Source organism: Alternaria incomplexa (genome assembly GCF_024043165.1).
Source record: "Alternaria incomplexa strain BMP 0042 chromosome Unknown scaffold_4, whole genome shotgun sequence".
NCBI classification, from domain to species: domain Eukaryota; kingdom Fungi; phylum Ascomycota; class Dothideomycetes; order Pleosporales; family Pleosporaceae; genus Alternaria; species Alternaria incomplexa.
This window is the reverse complement of record NW_026249853.1, coordinates 876,383-894,431: the sequence shown is the minus strand read 5'-3', so window position 1 is coordinate 894,431 and position 18,049 is coordinate 876,383. Positions and strand designations below refer to the sequence as shown.

General features: G+C 53.7%; 5 protein-coding genes across 5 annotated transcripts; 1 reads left to right on the top strand and 4 right to left on the bottom strand.

Annotated features, from left to right (window-relative positions):
- Positions 1-635: 635 nt before the first annotated feature.
- Positions 636-2,607, bottom strand: J4E90_003494 (uncharacterized protein; the record flags this gene model as incomplete). The annotated part of the gene is made up of 2 exons (XM_051433063.1): positions 636-952; positions 1,965-2,607. The coding sequence occupies 2 exons, from the start codon at positions 2,605-2,607 to the stop codon at positions 636-638; spliced, it is 960 nt and encodes a 319-aa protein (XP_051292961.1).
- A 2,695-nt stretch (positions 2,608-5,302) lies between these two features.
- J4E90_003493 (uncharacterized protein) lies at positions 5,303-7,346 on the bottom strand (the record flags this gene model as incomplete). Its single annotated transcript, XM_051433062.1, has 4 exons — positions 5,303-5,902; positions 5,956-6,996; positions 7,049-7,267; positions 7,341-7,346. The coding sequence occupies 4 exons, from the start codon at positions 7,344-7,346 to the stop codon at positions 5,303-5,305; spliced, it is 1,866 nt and encodes a 621-aa protein (XP_051292960.1).
- A 2,498-nt stretch (positions 7,347-9,844) lies between these two features.
- On the bottom strand, positions 9,845-10,645 carry J4E90_003492 (uncharacterized protein; the record flags this gene model as incomplete). The annotated part of the gene is made up of 1 exon (XM_051433061.1): positions 9,845-10,645. One exon carries the CDS (start codon positions 10,643-10,645, stop codon positions 9,845-9,847), a length of 801 nt encoding a protein of 266 aa, XP_051292959.1.
- Positions 10,646-11,380: 735 nt separating this feature from the next.
- On the bottom strand, positions 11,381-14,375 carry J4E90_003491 (uncharacterized protein; the record flags this gene model as incomplete). The annotated part of the gene is made up of 6 exons (XM_051433060.1): positions 11,381-12,945; positions 12,995-13,181; positions 13,229-13,795; positions 13,841-13,972; positions 14,020-14,145; positions 14,193-14,375. 6 exons carry the CDS (start codon positions 14,373-14,375, stop codon positions 11,381-11,383), a joined length of 2,760 nt encoding a protein of 919 aa, XP_051292958.1.
- Positions 14,376-16,593: 2,218 nt separating this feature from the next.
- Positions 16,594-18,039, top strand: J4E90_003490 (uncharacterized protein; the record flags this gene model as incomplete). The annotated part of the gene is made up of 2 exons (XM_051433059.1): positions 16,594-16,656; positions 16,723-18,039. The coding sequence occupies 2 exons, from the start codon at positions 16,594-16,596 to the stop codon at positions 18,037-18,039; spliced, it is 1,380 nt and encodes a 459-aa protein (XP_051292957.1).
- Positions 18,040-18,049: the final 10 nt, after the last annotated feature.

Here is an 18,049-nt window from a genome sequence, read left to right as displayed (position 1 = left end):
TCTAAGAACGCGCTCTATCCCCAGGCCGGTCACGCTTCAAATGTATCTGAAGTAGAGGACATGGGCTCATGGACCGCGACTAACGGATGATGCAGCGGCTTCAAAGTTTCGACCTGTTCCCCAACATCGTGATGATCCCCAAGCCCAAAATGGACTTTAACCATTCGTGCCAACTTTGGCCGCATCAAAATTGGCGCGTTTTGTTGCAGCTTGCCTGACGTGAACTGAAGCGAAATACTGCCACGCCTGACAATTCCGAACCCTTTTAAAGCTACATCCTTAGAGAATAGCCATTCTAATAGAGACCTTGGATACCCTATCGTGTAGAAGTATCGGATGGTGTCTAGCTGCCCGCTCTCGAGCATGGAGCAAAACAAGGAGACGGCAGAGTCGTGAACGGTGGCCTCACTATACATCTTACACGGTATCTCAAGACCCACCGTTCGCAGATTCGGGTAGTGCCTTTCCAACAGTCTTACCAGCAATGCCCTTCTCGCTTCGCCGACGTCGTCGTCGCCAGGCCAACGTGATATTGAGAGGGGATTCCTCTCTCTCATCAGCTGGCTAGTGATGCTAAGACGACTAAGACTATTCTTCAAAACCTCCGGTAAGGTTTGCAGGAAGAAAATGGTATTTCATGTACAGTTTTCGAGAATGAGCTCGCTGCGAGACCAAAGGTACTGGAAAGCCTTGCCCGGGTTGACAATCCGATGATAGTATATACTGGAATGCGCAATTTCGGTGTAGTAATCGATCCACTCCTGTTCGTTGGCTTCGAGTATTCTCTTCGCCTCTATACGCAATCTTTTGGAAACCAGAAGCAAGGGTGTCGATATGGAGAAGATTTTATACGTCATCATAATCTCGGGGTAGGGATACTGGTCAATGACGGCTCCATTGGGATCGTTGCAAGAAACGTGGTAGAGTTCGTCTGGGGTTTCCTCTTTGTCCACTTCTGGAGGATGCAGCAGATCGAAGGTATGTAACCATGCTTCTAGTCCATGTCAGTTCTACTCTAGTGGCGATGGACGAGGCTCCATACGCGTGCTATTACCTGTGTCCGGCTCATTGTACCCCGAATCTTGGATTTCCACCTCATCTGAATTGGTGTGTCGAAAGACCGCCCTTGGCTCAAGCGAATAATCGTAGATCATATCGCGAATTTCTTGCGGAAGGTTGTGCAGGCGGAAGCTACACGTTGTCAGTCTGATAAAATGATGATTGAAATGGGCACTGACACATGCAAATGCGCGGCGGCATCATCACAATCCGACCGCAATTCTCCCGCCATCTCTCTGGTCATTGCTGTCGGTGCGTGTGAAAACGTTCGCGAAGATGGGGTGGCGAAGCGCTCGCGGACTGCCCAGGTGAGGGATTGGCACTAGCGCGACGCGCTAAGATAACCCCTGGAGTCGCTGGAGGTCTCCAAGGCTCGTCAAAGCTCGGACCTGCCTTCTCCAAGAGCCTCGTCGTAAGTCTTTTCACAAGTAACGTTGACTCCGTCACGCAGTGCTGACAGTCGCGCGGATGCATAAGCTTAAAGATACTGCATCTTTTTATACCAAATTCTTTTACCACTGCGTAAACTTACTTCAAGAAGGTCGTTCTACCAAACGCAAGGCTGTTGTCTGGGCAAGGTTTCGGGGCAGCGGGCACTTCATTTCAAACACATCCTGACGGTTTACGCCGTGGTTCAGATTAACGTCCTGCCTGTATCCTGACGACCAACAAGACGACCGGAAGCCTTGACAGGACACATCACGGCAGCAGTGGCTGCGACCTCGTGATCTTGACAACGCGGCATGCCCCTAAGTCGCGCCATAGTTGAGACGCCAGTGAGGTAGGGGATATAGGTTCCTCAACCCCAGTCAGTAATGACCGATCCTCCTCTTCTGTCCCTCTATAATTGCATCCCTCTAATGTTATGTGTCTAAAAAAGATGGAATCTGTCTCCCTACGTGCACATCCGTAGTTCTCGTAGTCTTTGTACCAGAATCTCACGGTGTCCAAACGCCCGTTCTTGAGCATCTCGCACAGATAGTCCGAAGCCCCGTTCCAATTCATTTCCATGACTTCGTCTATATCTGGTACCTCAATCGCCACCGTCCGTAAGTTGGGAAAATTATCCGAGATCCAGTTTGTAAATAAGGCCCCGCCTCTTGATTGCTCTTTGGTCCACCGCGAGTATGCAATAAGACTTAGGAAATCATAAGGGAGCACCAGCCGGCGTACGCAAGATTTCAGCGAGTCTGGAAGATCTCTCAGGAAGAATATGGACTTGCCGTACTCGTGCAGGAAGACGAACTCGCAGCTGGCCCATAGATCAATGAGAGCTGCGCTTGGTGATGCGATGCGGTGTAAATATATGGACGCCAACAGAAGTCTCTCATAGTATTTCTTGGTGGTGGTTAGTACCTTCGTAACTTCCTCATTGGTGGCTTTAGACACAGCGAGTAAAGGCGTCGCTATCAAGATCTTGAAGGCCAAGACGGCGGTGTTTCCATCATCACGCGGGCTACCCGCGATTGACAAGTTGGGATCCTGCAAGTACTTGTCTCCTTCTAAATCTTCTTCGAAGCTGTCGGATCGATCGTCAACATCTTGCATATCTTCTGTAATTGCGTCAACACCAGGAACGCCGATCTAGCATGTTTCATACCTGGATGCAGCTCGAGATTGGGCAAGTGGTACGTAGGGTATTGGTTGCACAAGCAACTGTGCCAAAGAATGACCCTCGGCTCTAGCGCATATTCGTAGATATAATTGCGAAGCTCTAGTGGAAGGTCTTGTAATCGGAAGCTAAGTGCTGTCAGTTTCAGTAACGCAGAAGTCAGACATTAAAAGTGCGTACACTTCCAGATGATCGGCAGCTTCGCCGCGAGAAGTTGGCAGTTCAGTAGTGGACATTTGAGGCTTTGCGGTCGTGGTTAAGGCTGTTCCATACCTGGGTGTGAATCGGAAGATAGTGGTGATTGCTGTGTAAATATGTAAGAGAGATCCGAGGGCTCTACTCAGGTGTTGAGGGACATTTTAGGTCGACGCGCTAGGACGCGTTTCAGAATGATGCGACAACTCCTCCGTGTGTCGCAACGATTACTGACACCGTTAGCGTTTTGGAGAGAACGAATCCCTCCCTTGTATGGTGATATTCTTACTCGAATAGTATGGCAGGTAGATGCAAAGGATTTGATTCGACTGAACATCAATGCCATGGTGTCGTGGAAACTGCGATGTGGGCGACTCAGTCGTCGTTGATTCATTTTGCATCAGGAGAAGGCAGCGAAGTAGTCTGTTGGTCTATGTGACATCGGGCTTCGGTATTGCACTCGCGAACACGATGATCGAAGAGCGCTCGCGGAAGGAGGGGGTCAGTCTGAGTCAAAGGCGCACTCTATTCTTTCGGAAGGAGGGGATAACACTAGCGCGACGCGCTGGGACGCGTCTCGCAAACGCTCGGACCTCTTCTAGTTTCCTCGCTCGAGCCTGGCGAGGCTCTTCACAAGTACCATCGACAAACACGCAGCCCCAAGAATTGCGCAAACTTGTGAAATTTACTTTTCTGCATTTTTTCCAATCTTTTACTGCTACTGCGAAATTTCACTTCATGACTGAGTACGCTAGGATTTAGACCAATGCCAGGGCTGTGTGCCGACGACCAGCAAGACGACAGGGAGTTTTGACAAGACACGTCGCAGCCGCAGTACTAAGCTGGCTTCCGCTCTTTTGTGATCTTCACAATGCGAAAGGCATGTAGTTCTCGCCATACCGCGGATCGAGCCGACGTACGAGAGATGGTCTCTTCCACCCCCTTTAGATAGAAGTCCACCTCACTGTAGTCATCAGGGTTGTTCCCCTCCATCGCCACGTTCCACAAGAAGAGTCTATCTGTCTGTACTGATATACGGTCACCTCTGTAATAGAACCACACAGTATCCAAGCGGCCCTCCCAAACCATATCGAGAACATATTCCGAAGGAGGAGTCCTGCCGACAAGCCACGAGTCGTAGTATGTCGGTATGATCTCGATCGCCATCTCACGTACGTTCGGGAAGTAATCCCGTATACTATTGGTAAACAAGGCATCCTCTTCAGGATTATTCGGCTCCCATACTGCGCGAGAATCCGAGCGGGGATGGGTAAGTGTAATAGATAAGGTGAGGTAGAGCCGACGAAGCGATTTCTTGAGCGAATCTGGAAGAAGTCTCAAGAAGAGGAGAGATGAGCCGGGTTGATGACCGAGGACTAGTTCACTGCGGGACCAGAGATCAAGGAAGGCGGGGCTAGGAGATTTGATGTGGTGTAGATGATGGATAGACTCTCGGATGGTCCGGGCCCAGGTTTTCTTCACGATTTCAATGACCCTTTTCACTTCCAAGTTCGTGAGTTTGGATACAGCGAGCCAAGGCGTCGCGATCAAGATTTTGAAGGATAGCATTCCGATTTGGCGATGAGTTACTCCTTCGATCTTTACGTTGGGATCGCTCCTAGCATCGTCATCAATCTCTTCGTCTGTCTCATCTGTGGAAAGGTCAATACTGGTACGGTTACATTGACAGTAAACATACTGGGTGGCAGATACAGTTCAGGTCGCTCGTAGCCGTTAACTTTAGGCCCGAATGAGTCATGGCGGAAGATTGCTTTGGGCTCGAAGGAGTACTCGTATATCTTATCACGAAGTTCTTGCGGAAGATCGCATAGAGGAAAGCTTGCAGCGTCAGCGCAGATGGTACAGCAATTAAGGCTGAGAGGTCTTACGTCTCTGAAAGCATGGCAGCTTCGTCACGTGTGGCATGCGATAGACCTGTCGCCATCTTGAATTACACAATTAGCCTCTAGGGTAAAGTCGTTGGATATGGTGCGTATATAATGAGTTGACAAGACTTGGTATTGTGACGCTCAAGCATGCGAGAAGGTTCTATTGTTCCGTGAACACAACCACAGTCATGCTCGATCGCGAGACCCTGGCTTTAGCGTGAGACGCTAGCGCGGGTTCCCTGGGCACTCGGACCGATAGTCATAAGCACAGCTTGATCACTACCGCAGAGAGAACACTCAATCCATGTGGACTGCGATCTTTTCTTTGTACCACCGTAACTGCATGAGACTTGATTTGAAGTGAATGTTTGGCATTAAAGTAAGTAAACTAGCCATGACCAGTAGCCGACGCATCCAGCGAGCGGCACATAACACATAACTAGCGTCCTAAGCGCGGCAACCAATAGGTTTGAGGGGTATATCGTTCAACGGTGATTCGATAAGCGAATCACAACATCATGCATCAACACATCGCGATGTAAACCGCTTACATCTTCTCCTGAGCGACAAGGCTAGCGCGCCTCTCCTCGTTGACGCTCTGGCGCCTCTCGATGTCAGCAGCCTGAGCCTCCGTGCCGAGGTGACCGGTGGGCAGCAGGTTGAGCTGGTCTTCGTTCTTGTCCATGTTACGGTAGGCGAAGTGGAAGGCGATACCGGTGACGAAGGAGATGATGGCTACACTTCCGTAGTTCCAGACGATATGGGGATCGGCGGTAAGAGGAGTGAAAGCCTGGGCGAGGGCGGCAGAGAATGCGGTGGTGAAGAGTTGGACGGACTGAACGAGCGACCTCATGTTCTTGGGAGCCTTGGTGAAGGCGTACTCGAGAGTGGTGACAGAGGCGAAGATCTCGGAGATGGCAATGAGGACGTAGACACCGGTAACAGCCCAGACAGTGATGTCGGTCTTGTAGTCTGCGTTTTTGTTCTCGTAGTAGCCGGAGGTCTTGTAGATGTAGTGTTGGAGAACCGCAGCCCAGACCATGGCGAAGGCTCCAAGGATGAAACCAGCGGTGATCTTCTTGATCGGAGTGAAGCGGATACCTCGCTTGCGGAGGAAGGGATAGATGAGAGAGTCCATGATAGGCACCTATAGCACGATTAGCATTCAATCTGGACGTTGGACCATTGGACAGTACTTACGATGATGATGATAGCGATGGGGTCCAAGTTGGAGAGAATGTCGTTGGGGACGCCGCCGAGCTTCATGGTGGCGCACATCTGGGTCAGGTTGGAGTCCATCTGGCGGTATGCAAGCCAGAAGATAGGCACCCAGAAGAAGACGGAGCAGGCAGCGAAACCACGAGCAACCTCATCAACCCAGGCGTCATCAAAGTTGTACCACTTGGGTGCGGCGGAGCCAAGGACGGAAGGCTTGACAGCGGTCCACATGTTGCCGTCATTCCAGTTTTTCCAGGTCTTGACGGGGTTGACGCTCATTCCGCGTCCAAGAGCCTTGAAGAGAAGCTTGAAAGCAGGGCCCATAACGTTGCCGCTCGGGGGACGGAGGATGTAGAACTTCTTGCAGAAGATCAAGACGGGGAGAGCGATGATGAACATGACGGTGGGGATCAGGTACGCGAGCCAGAAACCGACGTATCGCTCAGCGTAAACCATGCTGATTTGACCGACCAGAGCACCGATGTTGATGAAGAAGTAGAACCAGTTGTAGATACGGGTGACCGTGACAGCGGGGTCGACAATGACGCGCTCAGTACCGCGTGTCTCAACGCGCATCTTCTCCTGAGGAACTTGTTCGGCAATAAGAGGGGCAATGTTGGGCTTGAAAGTTCCAGTTCCAAGACCCATGATGATGAGACCGAGGATAAAAACGCCGAGAGCAGTGTTGGAGTTCTCCAAGACAGATGGCGCAGCTGAGGCGACGAGGATCAAGTGACCGATTTCAGCGACCAAGACGGAGTACAGAATAGTCTTGAAACGACCAAGGTAGGTGTCGGCGATCCAGGCTCCGAGGAGCGGGCAGACGTAGACCCAGAAGGCGTTGAATGTAGTCAAACTGAAAGCGACCTGCTTGCCCATGTTGAGGGCACCGGGTTGAGCCTCAGCATCATCCGGGTCGGTGGCGGCTCCAGTGGGAGTAGTGAGCGGCTTAGCGATGTAGTTGGAGTATACAGCAACGGTTCCGTAGTAACTCATACGCTCGACAAGCTCAACGAAAGCGATCTGGAGATAAGTCAGTATTTGTCTCACGTGCTCTGTGAGTGCGATCACATACGGTGAAGATCTTCCACGGAATTCTAGCGGGCACACGACGAAGCGTGGCGAGCTCCTCGTCAGTGGGAAAGTCATCAGCCTCGTTGAGGTAGCTGTCCTGGAGCGTGGCCTTGCCCTCGGAGTGGAGGTAGGCGGGCGCAGAGGTTGTGTGCATCTCGGGGTGCTTGCGCGTGGGGTCGCCAGAAGCGTCAATAAGAGCGGGGTCCAAGCCAACAGCTTGCTGCAAGGGTTGTTAGCAAGCATGCAATGGAGCTTGAAAAGAGTATACTCACGACTTCACCGGCGTCACCAACAGGCATGATGGGCGTGCACCTAGGTCGTTTGACAATGAAGGTGGACCGTGGTTGAGTGACTGAGAAAGCAGCCAGGTGATTGTTTATGGGGTGCGGCGAGGAGAAGAGAGACCCTGACGAGCAAAGAGAATGGGGTGGTGGTGCATTTAATTTGAGCACGCGAATCACGGGTCCGACGTCGTGCTCTACAGCTTCAGGCCCGATAAGGAAGGCGCGCACACCGACACAGGGATAGGCACCGTATCGACTCCTTCACCACCGTCTGTCCATCAGCAAACGCATTGCCACCGCGGCTGTTGTGCCCGGAAAGGCATTCGGCGCGTGCGCGATAGGTGCTGCACGATGCTCTTTTCGCACCGCATCGCCGAGGCGTCCTGGGCTACTCAAGCCTCGCCAAGTTGCTAACCACCACTGGCAAGCAGCGAGACAAGAAGAGCTTGCTGGTTCCAAGATAACAATTACCTGTGGCGCCCCAGTCGCATGCCATCGACTAACCTCCTGCCTAAAGCAGGTGGTCGCGGGGTAGCGATAGTCGTCCCCAAGAAATGCCCAGAGCCACTAGCTCGCGCCTCCAACGACTCTGGTCTTGGAGGCCCAGCCCATGGCCCATGCATTCTTCCATCGCGGTATCAGCGACCTTGCTCTTTTTGACCGCAAACACGGTTATCTGCGGGTGATAGCGTTGGTGTAGCGTCGATACAAACGTTCTGGAAGACGACCGCAGCGATTGATTCGGACAAGACATCGAGGAGGCTGGCGGGATGCAGGCCAGACGTTCCCACCAACAACCACGCTGTGGGGCCGCCTGCAGATAGACAAGATAATGGCTCGAAGCTTGGGATACGGACAACGGCTTAGCCAATCGCGCCATACAGCCAAGACTTCCTCCGAACGCTACCATTCGCTCCTCCGAGGGCCATCCTGCCAGGGCTATCGTCGAGGCGGGTCTCCCGAATGTTCTCTGCGTTGCCCAAGACCTGGGCAACGGACCCCGATCGTATTTGCGGCCACGGTAATTGCACGCTCAGGGGACGGACATGCGACATGCGACATGCGACACCACGACACCGGGTACCGGCATCAAGAATTTCGAGCGACGAGACAAGCCTCGGCCAGCGGATATGAAGACGCCGTGGCAGCGGTTGAGGCTTCCTGCCCAGACGCGGTATGCAAGGGCTTATTCACGCCACCCTTTGAGATACGGGCTCAGTGGTGTGCGGTAATCATACGGCGCGATGGAGTGGTGTCGCGCCTATCCTCGACGGACCTGGTCAGATGCGCGGTCCTTTTTCGCAAATAGAGCGTATCGATGGTGATGAGGTAGATAGGGTAAAAGACGGGGATTGGGGGAACTCAGGATCGACACGTCGCCTAAATTAAGCTTGATGAAGACCTCGGCCGGCAAGCGCGATGCCGCACGTGAGCAGGTACTCTACCGTTACGGTTCCGGCTTTATTGGAACGCCTCGCCACGCCAGAACCACGGACAAGCGTCTGCGGTGTTGGCAGTTGGTTCCAAGCTTTTTGCCGTCGCTTCTATGACGCGACGCTGAGCTTGTTGATTTTGCAGACCATTCCATCATGAGCATGCAGCACTCGCATGCTATCGCCAGGGCTCTCTACATCTATCAAAAAGCAGGCTTAGCCGAGACATAGTCAGCACCGTATACTGACTTCAGGGCTGCCTTGGTACAAAACGGCTAAAGCCTACTAGGAGGACACGAGGAATAGTGCATGGTCCGTTTATCGACTACGCTGGTACTCTCCATGTGCTCGGTACCACGCGCATGTCAGAGCGCTGAGTCTAGCCAAGGCCACGGTGAGGTAACAGAAAGGTTCGCACCTTCCCAACGCTGAGGTAGTAGCTACGGCTGGATCCCGCCCCGTCTGACCCCGCCGCCTGTCGCTTCCCCATCCGTTCTCAAACTCGACAATCTCCACCACCAGCGCCGGATATTCGTATACGTGTGTTGCAGCACATGGCACGCCTAATGACAATTCTTAATTCCCACGTAACGCCAAGTAGATGATCAGTCATCGGGATTCCTTGACTCCATCCTCTACTGGCAGCAAGAGCGGCCTGAGCTACCTGCAATGTCTCACGGCAGAGATCATTGGCTCACTTGAATGCATACACCAATCGCTTCGACTGTCATCACGCCAGGAACCAGTACAGGTACGACTATCACGCGCAGACTGTACCGGGTGGTGCAAGTATGCGTGAGATCCTTAGCACCAATATAACTGACTTCCTTTGGTACAATTTGCTGACATACGAGTCACACGAGTACCTGCACTGCGCAGTGTCGAAGAACGTATACTGCACATGTTGCATGGAGTTTACCGATTGGATCCTTTTGAATCTCTAACACGCAGTACACTCCGCTTCTTATCTTCCACTAGCACAGAGGTTGAGGATTGCGATCTCTCTCATTTGATGACGAGTACCTTTGCGTATGCGGTTGCTCCCACTAGCACCTTTCCACATCTTTAGATTCCACACCCTCAAAACACCCTCCCATTCTCCTGCAGCGCCCTCACCCTCTCGGGCGTAACAACACTCAAACTAATCGCCCCACCAATAACAATCCCCAACAACAAAACCACAAACAACCACAACACCTCCACCCTCCCATCCCCATCCCTCCTGCCCCTCCCCCCAGGCGCATACGGCCCCACCATCTTCTTCAACGGCTGCACCCCATTCCTCTGCGCAAAATCATACCCCCTCCTCATCCCAGGTAACCCATCAATGCTCAATTGACTCTTCCACGCCCAGTAGTAGTCCATCGATTCTTTCTCGTCGCCAGCTTGGTATTTGGCGTCTTTCTTTCTGAAGTGTTCGTTCAGAATGTCGCGGTGGCTAACAAAGTCGTAGTAGGGGACGCTGAAGCCGCAGGATGTGCCGCATTGGTGCACATCTACCATGATGATGCTGCGGGAACCGGGTATGGTTTCGACCTTATGTTCTCGTATGAAGCTTTCGTATTCTGGGGTTCCGTTCTCGATGGCGCGGCCTTCGCCCCAGATACGCACGATTTTTGGGGGACCGGTAAAGGCCATGAACATGACGCAAATACGACCATTGCCTGGCTCGTGAAGATGCGCATGTGTTTCTACTCCGCTACCGGTAAGATCCATGTACCAAAACGTTCGTTCATTCAGGACGCCAAAGTTCTGACCTCCTTTCGGTGAGATGTTGATGTGGCCGTCGCCTGAGAGGGGCGCGGTGCCTACCCAGAGCATTTGCTGTTCTTTGATCCATGGGATGAGGCTGTTCGGTATGGTTTCGTAGAAGACGCCCATCTTGGTGGCGAGACGGGATGGGTGTGTCGGTTTGGAGGGTTGGAGGTTGGTGGGATGGAGAGTTATTCGAATTTGGGATTGGGGGCGTATTAGAATAGCGGATAGGTGTCGTTGCCGTCGATGGTGGAATGAAGTGTCCAACAACCGAGGAACCAGCAACCCTCAGATTAAACAAGCAGGAGCTTCCACGAACGATCCTCTAGCAAAGCCGTGAGACCAGGACTTAAATCTCACTTCCCTATGATTCACAATTTCGCCAGTTCAACAGTAACCACCGGTGATCAATCCGCGGCCGGTATCGGTGCTGATCCCACGTCAAAGCTGTTCTTTACGCAGACAAGCCTCCTCGTGTTCGCTGTGACTCGATGATCACAGTTTCTACTCCGCATGCATGTACTCACAGAATGGTGATGTATGAAGATGCAAGTATCCGAAGGGTTCGGCTAGTGGGTAGCTGCAGCGGGGTATGCGATTGGGGTAAGCCGAGGGTCTTGGAGCTCTGACGTGTTGTGATTGGTTCTGTGGGATGTACAGTCTGATAAGGTTTGTATTGCAGAGAGTACTTGGAAGTGCAAAAAAATGATTTATAGGGTGCCTACGCAGTATGGCGCTACAAATATGCGGCCATGGTATACCATACTCCAGAGTATATATGCTTACATGAGGCACCTGACGCCACCCTTCCAAACTCGAACCTGTTCCTTGCTCTCTAAACAAACATTTCGATCAGAGCCATCATTTCTTCGGCAGCTCCCGGAACACCTCCTTGAAGATCTTCTTGCTATTATACAGATTGACCAACCTCAGGCGCTCGTTGTCCAAATGCGCACTGTCACTTGCTTGGCCGCACGGCAGATGCGCAGCAGGTGCATTGAACTCCTTCTCCAAGAATCTTATACTGGGGATAGAGCCACCTTCCCGGATGTACAGAGGCTTACGAGACGCTGCTTCGCTTCGAGTGTGGTCCGAGGTCGAGTTGCCAGATGATGGGACAGGTCCTGCGAGAGCCGGGTCGGATGAGTTGGCCAGGGTATTTGATGTTGCTGGTGCAGGCTTGTCTTTGGTAGTAGGCGTTGAAGGCTCGGCCGCTGCTCGTGATAATGGCGAGAAGTAGTCGGGCGGCTGGACTATAGACATGCTTTCCCTTCGCTGTCCAAGCGTTGGACCCCATACTGACATGATGGCGCGCTCAAGCGTCTGGAAGATCTCGTTGTTGAAATCACCAAGCCACGGCTCGGCTTGGTGGTCGATTGTTACCTTGAGCTGGTTCTTTGAGTCAAGATCTTCGAACTCAGATTGCATGAAGGACTTGAGACTTTCTGCTACGTCGCCAGCTTCTTGATTCGGCACCAGCCGTATCGATAAGGCAGCCTTAGCAAGACGTGGGATGATAGTTGAGTTATCAGGACCGGAGGTCTGGAAGCGATGGATGGTGAGTGAAGCCTCTCGCCATCTGCGCATCAATGACTGTGCTAGCTCTCCTGCATCGCCAAGATCTGGGTTACCACGTAAAAGTGTTTCAGTAATCTCGGTATAGAGTCCCTCTTCATCCTCTGTCAAAGGTAGGATAGGGTCGTAGAAACCTGGGATCTGAACCTTGCCGTGTCGTGCGGTCAATCGGGATAGCAGCATGACAAGATCTTTGAGCGGTTCGTCTAGCAAAGCACTTCCATCTACACCACTGTGCAAGTCAGGATGCTTACTCTCAATCTGCACAGTAGCATGTATGACTCCTCGGAGTCCGTAAGTCAGGCAGGGCACATGGTCGTCGAGCCAATAGCTGTTGGCCAGGAGGATCCAGTCAACATCACCAATGAGATCTTTCCTGGCTTGCACAGCTCTTTCAAAACCGCGAGAGCCACTCTCCTCTTCACCTTCGATGAGGAAGATGATGTCGGAATCCAGGCGCTGTTCATTTGCAAGCTCATGAGCTGCGTAGATGGCAGCCATAATCGGGCCTTTGTTGTCAGACGTCCCGCGACCATATAAATAGCCTCCCTCTCCTGTCAGCTCGAAGGGATGGTGTTTCCACTTGCGGTGTTCGTTTTCTGCAGGGATAACATCGTAGTGCCCGTAGAACAGAATTTTCTTACGTGAGGCCGCTGTAGCCGGGTTGCCGCGGAATTTTGCAAACACAATTGGGTTGTACTCGCTTGTGTTGATCATCTCGGTAACAGCGCCAAAATTCTGGAAGACGGAACGCAAGTAAGACGCCCCTCTACGACAGTCAGCGCGATATTTGGGCAGCGACGATACGGTCCGAAAAGACACGAACTGTCTCAATGACTCCACCATGAGATCTGCACAACGCATTAGTTGAGCAAATCAAAGTTTCGGATGTGTACAGACCGTTGTTGCTTCTGCGTGAGACGGCGTTGGGCTCCGCACAATCTCTGACTTCCCAGATAACCACAGTATTGTCATTGCCGCCGGTAACGAGGGTTGGCTTATCGTTGTATCTGGTAAACGCGGAAGCGAGAATTAGGCCGTCGTGTGCCTTGAAAGTCGTGATGGTTTCGTAATGCTCGTTGAATTTCTATCTATGTTAGTCATGGTTCTTACAAAGCAGTAAAGGAGACTCACCTGCATTACACCAGTTTTCCCACCGGCGTACAGAACGCCGGCACCCAATGTTAGGGTATGAACATCACCGGTAGTCGCTTTCAGACTTCGCACTAGTTGTCGGGTTTCAAGATCCCACACGTTGACCTCACCGTCGAAGCGCCCACTGTACAGGAAAGAGCCCTCCCTGGCGAGTGAAAGTATGGATTCACCTTCCTCTCTTCCATCTTCCAATGTGTAGAGGCTTGTGATGGCACCACGCTGTGCGGGGTCTATGCGCCACAGCAAGATACGCCCATCTCCTCCTCCCGAGACCAGAATCTCCTCGGATGGCGCCTCCGGTATGATCCCGCTGCCCAGGAGCATGCAATGTACGTATCCGTAGTGGGCGAATTGGCAGATGTCATGGCTGTCGATTTGCAGTTCTTGCCCGCCTACTGCGTCGCGTGGTCTCGTATCTGCCCCGCTGGGCTTCGGGGTTTGCGCGCCGCCCGGTCCTAGGGAGTCGAAGAATTTGTTCTTTCGCTCTGCAGGATGCGATGACAGACTCGGGGCCGGTCTAGTGTCTTTCTCTTTCAAATCGTACCACTGCGACTGTCAGCCTATGCATTCCTGTTCAGCCTTATTTCCTACTTGTATGCTTGTGTTCTGGGCTCCGAGGTAGACGGTACGATGTTGGGAGGAGTATGCGACGCAGAAGATGTCTCCGATATCGTATGGCGACCAGAGCGCGTAGAGGTGTCTGAAGGTCGACGTGCACCAGACCTAACAACTCAGCATACACCTACGATGGACGTTCCAGACTCTCTCACATTGACGATCGGATCTGCTGCGCTCGAGAACAGCCACTTGCGGTCATGCGACAGACACAAGCCGAGTACGCTGCCCTTGTGCGCGTGTATGACGCTGCGTCGCTCGTAGGTATCGAGGCTGAACACCTGCACGTCATAAGCCTCGCGCCTCTGGAGCTCGCTTAAACACGTACTAGGATCTCCCCGCCCTGTGTTCCAGCGAAGATGTACTGTGATGACACTGCTAACGCGAGGATCGATTTGTCGTGCTTCATCCGATGCGCCAGGGCTGGCGTTCGATTGCCATCTGGGCCAGACTTCTCTGCGCCCTGCGTCTCTAGGATGCCGTCATTATGCGGAGGCGCTGCTGCTGGCATGGTCAGCCCGGCTTGGTGTTGTATCTCTGGAGTGAGTGCATGGTCGCGTGTAAAGGTTTCGCGACTTGGTGGGAGCGATGACGGCACATTCAGGGTCCAGGGCCAAAAGCGCCGGCTGCGGGGCCCTGATGCATCACCGATGGACGCAGCAACTCGACTAGACGTACCTCTTAGTCCTACACCTAGAGCTGTCTTCACTTCCTGCGATGTAAGCGACGCTGACAAGATGCACATGGTCCGTCTTTCTGCTGAGCTACAGCCTGCGAGGAGATGGAACGGAAAGATGGCAGAAGAAGAAAGTCCCGCGCTGTGCGATAGCGGTGCCTCCCTTACCGTGCTCGAAAGAGGCAGCCGTTGATCGGCTTCATCTACCTCGTTCAGCGTAATATCTGAGGACGTCTCGTCGTCGCTAGGTGACCTCTCAGGGGAGCTCGAGCTTTGCTGCTCGCACTGAGTAACGAGCTCACCGCTCCTACATGGCGAGCGATCTCGCTGCAATGACGCCATATCTCAAGGTGGGAGTGTGCTTCACAGTAAGCTGAGATCATGGAATAGCATCACTGCTTCCTTTTTCTCGATGGCCATATCAGCATATCAGCGTATCTCACAGCAAGCGCAGAGTGGTGCCAACATATGTGCACCAGCGTGCAGTCAGGTATGCACGTGTCGTACAACTTGGCGGCGCGCTGTCAATCATGCAGTCGCTCCCTAGTCTGCGAGCTCTAAATAATAGATAGTTCACCGTTCGCAGGCCCGAATACGTGGTCGCAGCGTAGAGAGCGGCTTCCGACGTTGAGCTACCAATTGTAAATGACGCGGTTGGTGTGGCCCGCCTCGAGTCACTCCAGCTGCTAAGGAGACTTAGGACAGCCTCACGGGAACATGCATATCAGGGCGCGGGAGGCTGGAGGCTGCCGCATGCAGGTCGAAGAGATAGAGTGAAGATCGTCGGTGTGCATTCTGGAACACTCTGCCGCCAAGTTTGAGGATTGCGAAGCGCGGCCGAAGATTGGATAGGATGGGAAATCGGCGAGCAGAGATGCCTGTGTAGAGTGTAAATGGGACCAGTAGCCTTGATCGACTGCGGGTAATGAATCGTCGATAATGCCTCACCAGCACCACCGGGGAGTGCCTTCCTGTCTGCGTTGAAAACGTGGGAAAAGTGGGTTGAGAAAAAGGAGCGTGGGACCCCAACCAAACTACAGCCACACTGCTGGCGATGACCAAGACTGTCAAACCTCCGACAGCCTCGATATGACGCAGCTTGCGTAATCTTCGCAGATTTTCAACCTTCTCAGCTCGACGTTGACAGCCTTTTGGAGTCTCGGCCGCGACGATAGAGCGCACCGCCACAGACGCCACAGCAGCACCGCCACGGCTGGCGCGGTAAGGGCAACCTTCCCAGCTGAAGGCTACCGGAGGCTGAACCCAGAGCCGATCATGCCAACTGGACAATGATTGACAATCTCGATTCCAGCCGGCTCCAGATTGGGGTTTGGGCAGCAACAGTCGGGTTATGGCTGCCAGGGCCTGCATCGTTGCATCAGCACGCGTGAGAACTGAGGCTGCCGAAATTTAGTTGTCCAGTCGCTGTCACGACACGTTCACGATGGCTGCAGTAATAAAGCAAGACAGCCATCCGCACCAATGGCAGGTGAAGCCGGGGCCTCAGTGCTGCAGCGTCTCGCTGCCCGCATAGCCGGCGCCAGGGAAGCGCCTCCAGTTACATGGCGACACGCGCTGCGACTATGCCCGGACTGCACTGGTTGAGTCTTCACGGCGCAGCCCACGAACCAGGGCGAGACGTCACAGACAAGCGATGCGAAGTATGCGGGCAGTCTCGTGAATGGCTTTGCTGCAGGTCGCTTCGGCCACTCTGGTCGCACCCCGCGCTCCACCACCATCATGGCTGCGTGTCGCGGTCGGTAGAAATCGCCTCATTCCGCGCGTAGTGTTCCGACAATAGCGCCGTCAGGAGTGACTCTGAAATTCCTTATAGTCGCAGCCTGGCCGCGACGACTTGGTGATCCAGGTGGGACCTTGTGGAGTTGCGCCAGCTGCCGTTTCCGCGAGCACTGACTGATACATGCTCACCGCCGCCTTTTAGGCCCAGGACACAAGTACCATTCTCACCGCAACCAGCCTCAAGGTCACACAAAACCCCTCTTGCCGCGCGCTGTGCAGCTGCTGCAGGAACACAACGCCCTACTACGTCACCATGGCCGTCGGACTCGGAGAGACTATTACTGTTATTAACAAGAGCGGGAAGGTCGTGAGCAGTGTGAGTGCCCGATAAGCTCGCTAGCCCCCCGATAAGCCCCGTACTCGTACTGACGCCCCCGCCCAGAGCAAGCACATAGTCAACGTCTTCAAGGAGGCCAAGGCCGCCTACCGCGAGCGCAAGGCGGAGATCAAGGCGGAGCGCGATGCCGCCGTGAAGGAGAAGGAGCTCGCCAAGGGCGTCAAGGCCATCCGCATGGATGACGACGACGCCCGATCTCAGGTCTCGCATCGCTCCAAGGCGTCCAAAGCCCACACCCATCGCACCAAGGCACATGACCGGCCCGTGATGGAGCGCGGCTACAGCGACAGCTTCTATGCCAACGACAGCCCGCGAAGCAGCAAACACCGCTTCGAAGCCGACCTCGCCGGCGACGCACACAACAAGGAGATTGCGAGGAGGAATTCCGATCAGGCCGTCCAGCGCTCGTCGCAGAGCAGCAAGTCGCGATCCAAGTCAGTCGACATGGACCTTTGCTACGGCGATGTGCCCCCGCCCCTGCCCGACAAGAAGTACAACGACGTCGAGCTGAAAGAGAAGGCTTCCAAGATCGAGTTGCTCCTGGACGAGGCCAACTGCTTACAACACACGGCCACGGCCATGATCGAGAACCTGCAGAAGAATCCCGAAGCGCTTGCCGCCGTATCACTCACGCTCGCCGAGATCAGCGCCATCGTCGGCAAAATGGGACCTGGTGTCCTCATGACGCTCAAGGGCAGCTTCCCTGCCGTTGCAGCTCTGCTCCTCAGCCCCCAGTTCATGATCGCTGGAGGTGTCGCTGTCGGCGTTACCATTGTCGCACTCGGCGGATACAAAATCATCAAGAAGATGCAAGTCCAGAAGGAAGTCGACGCACCCCTACCTGAGCCGCAAATGGCGATGCCCATGCGTGCCGCTACCATGCCCATCGAAGACTCCAACAACCAGCTCGACGAGCTCGAGCCCCAGGAGCTCAGCCGCGTAGAGCTGTGGCGCCGCGGCATCGCAGACGTCGAGGCCAACAGCTCCGGCACCAGTGTCGACGGCGAGTTCATCACGCCCGAAGCCTCCCGCACCCTTTGCGCCGCCGGCGTACTTGATGAAGACGATCTCAAGTCCCGCCGCAGCACCCGATCCAAGAAGCACAGCAGCGAATCAAAACACAAAGAGCACAAAGAGCACAAGCACCGCGCACCCAAGTCCGAAGTCAGCGTCAAGACCAGCAAGACCTCCGACTCAAAACGTCCCTCCAGCAAGGTCGCCTCAAGTAAAGTCGCTTCCAGCAAAGTCGCCTCGAGCAAATCCGGCAAGGAGAGCAGCAAAGAAAGCAGCAAGACCAGGAAGAAGGAGAAAGAGCCTTCCGGCCTCAAGATGTTGTTCCGCGCCCACACTGTCGCCGTCTGATCCCCACGGC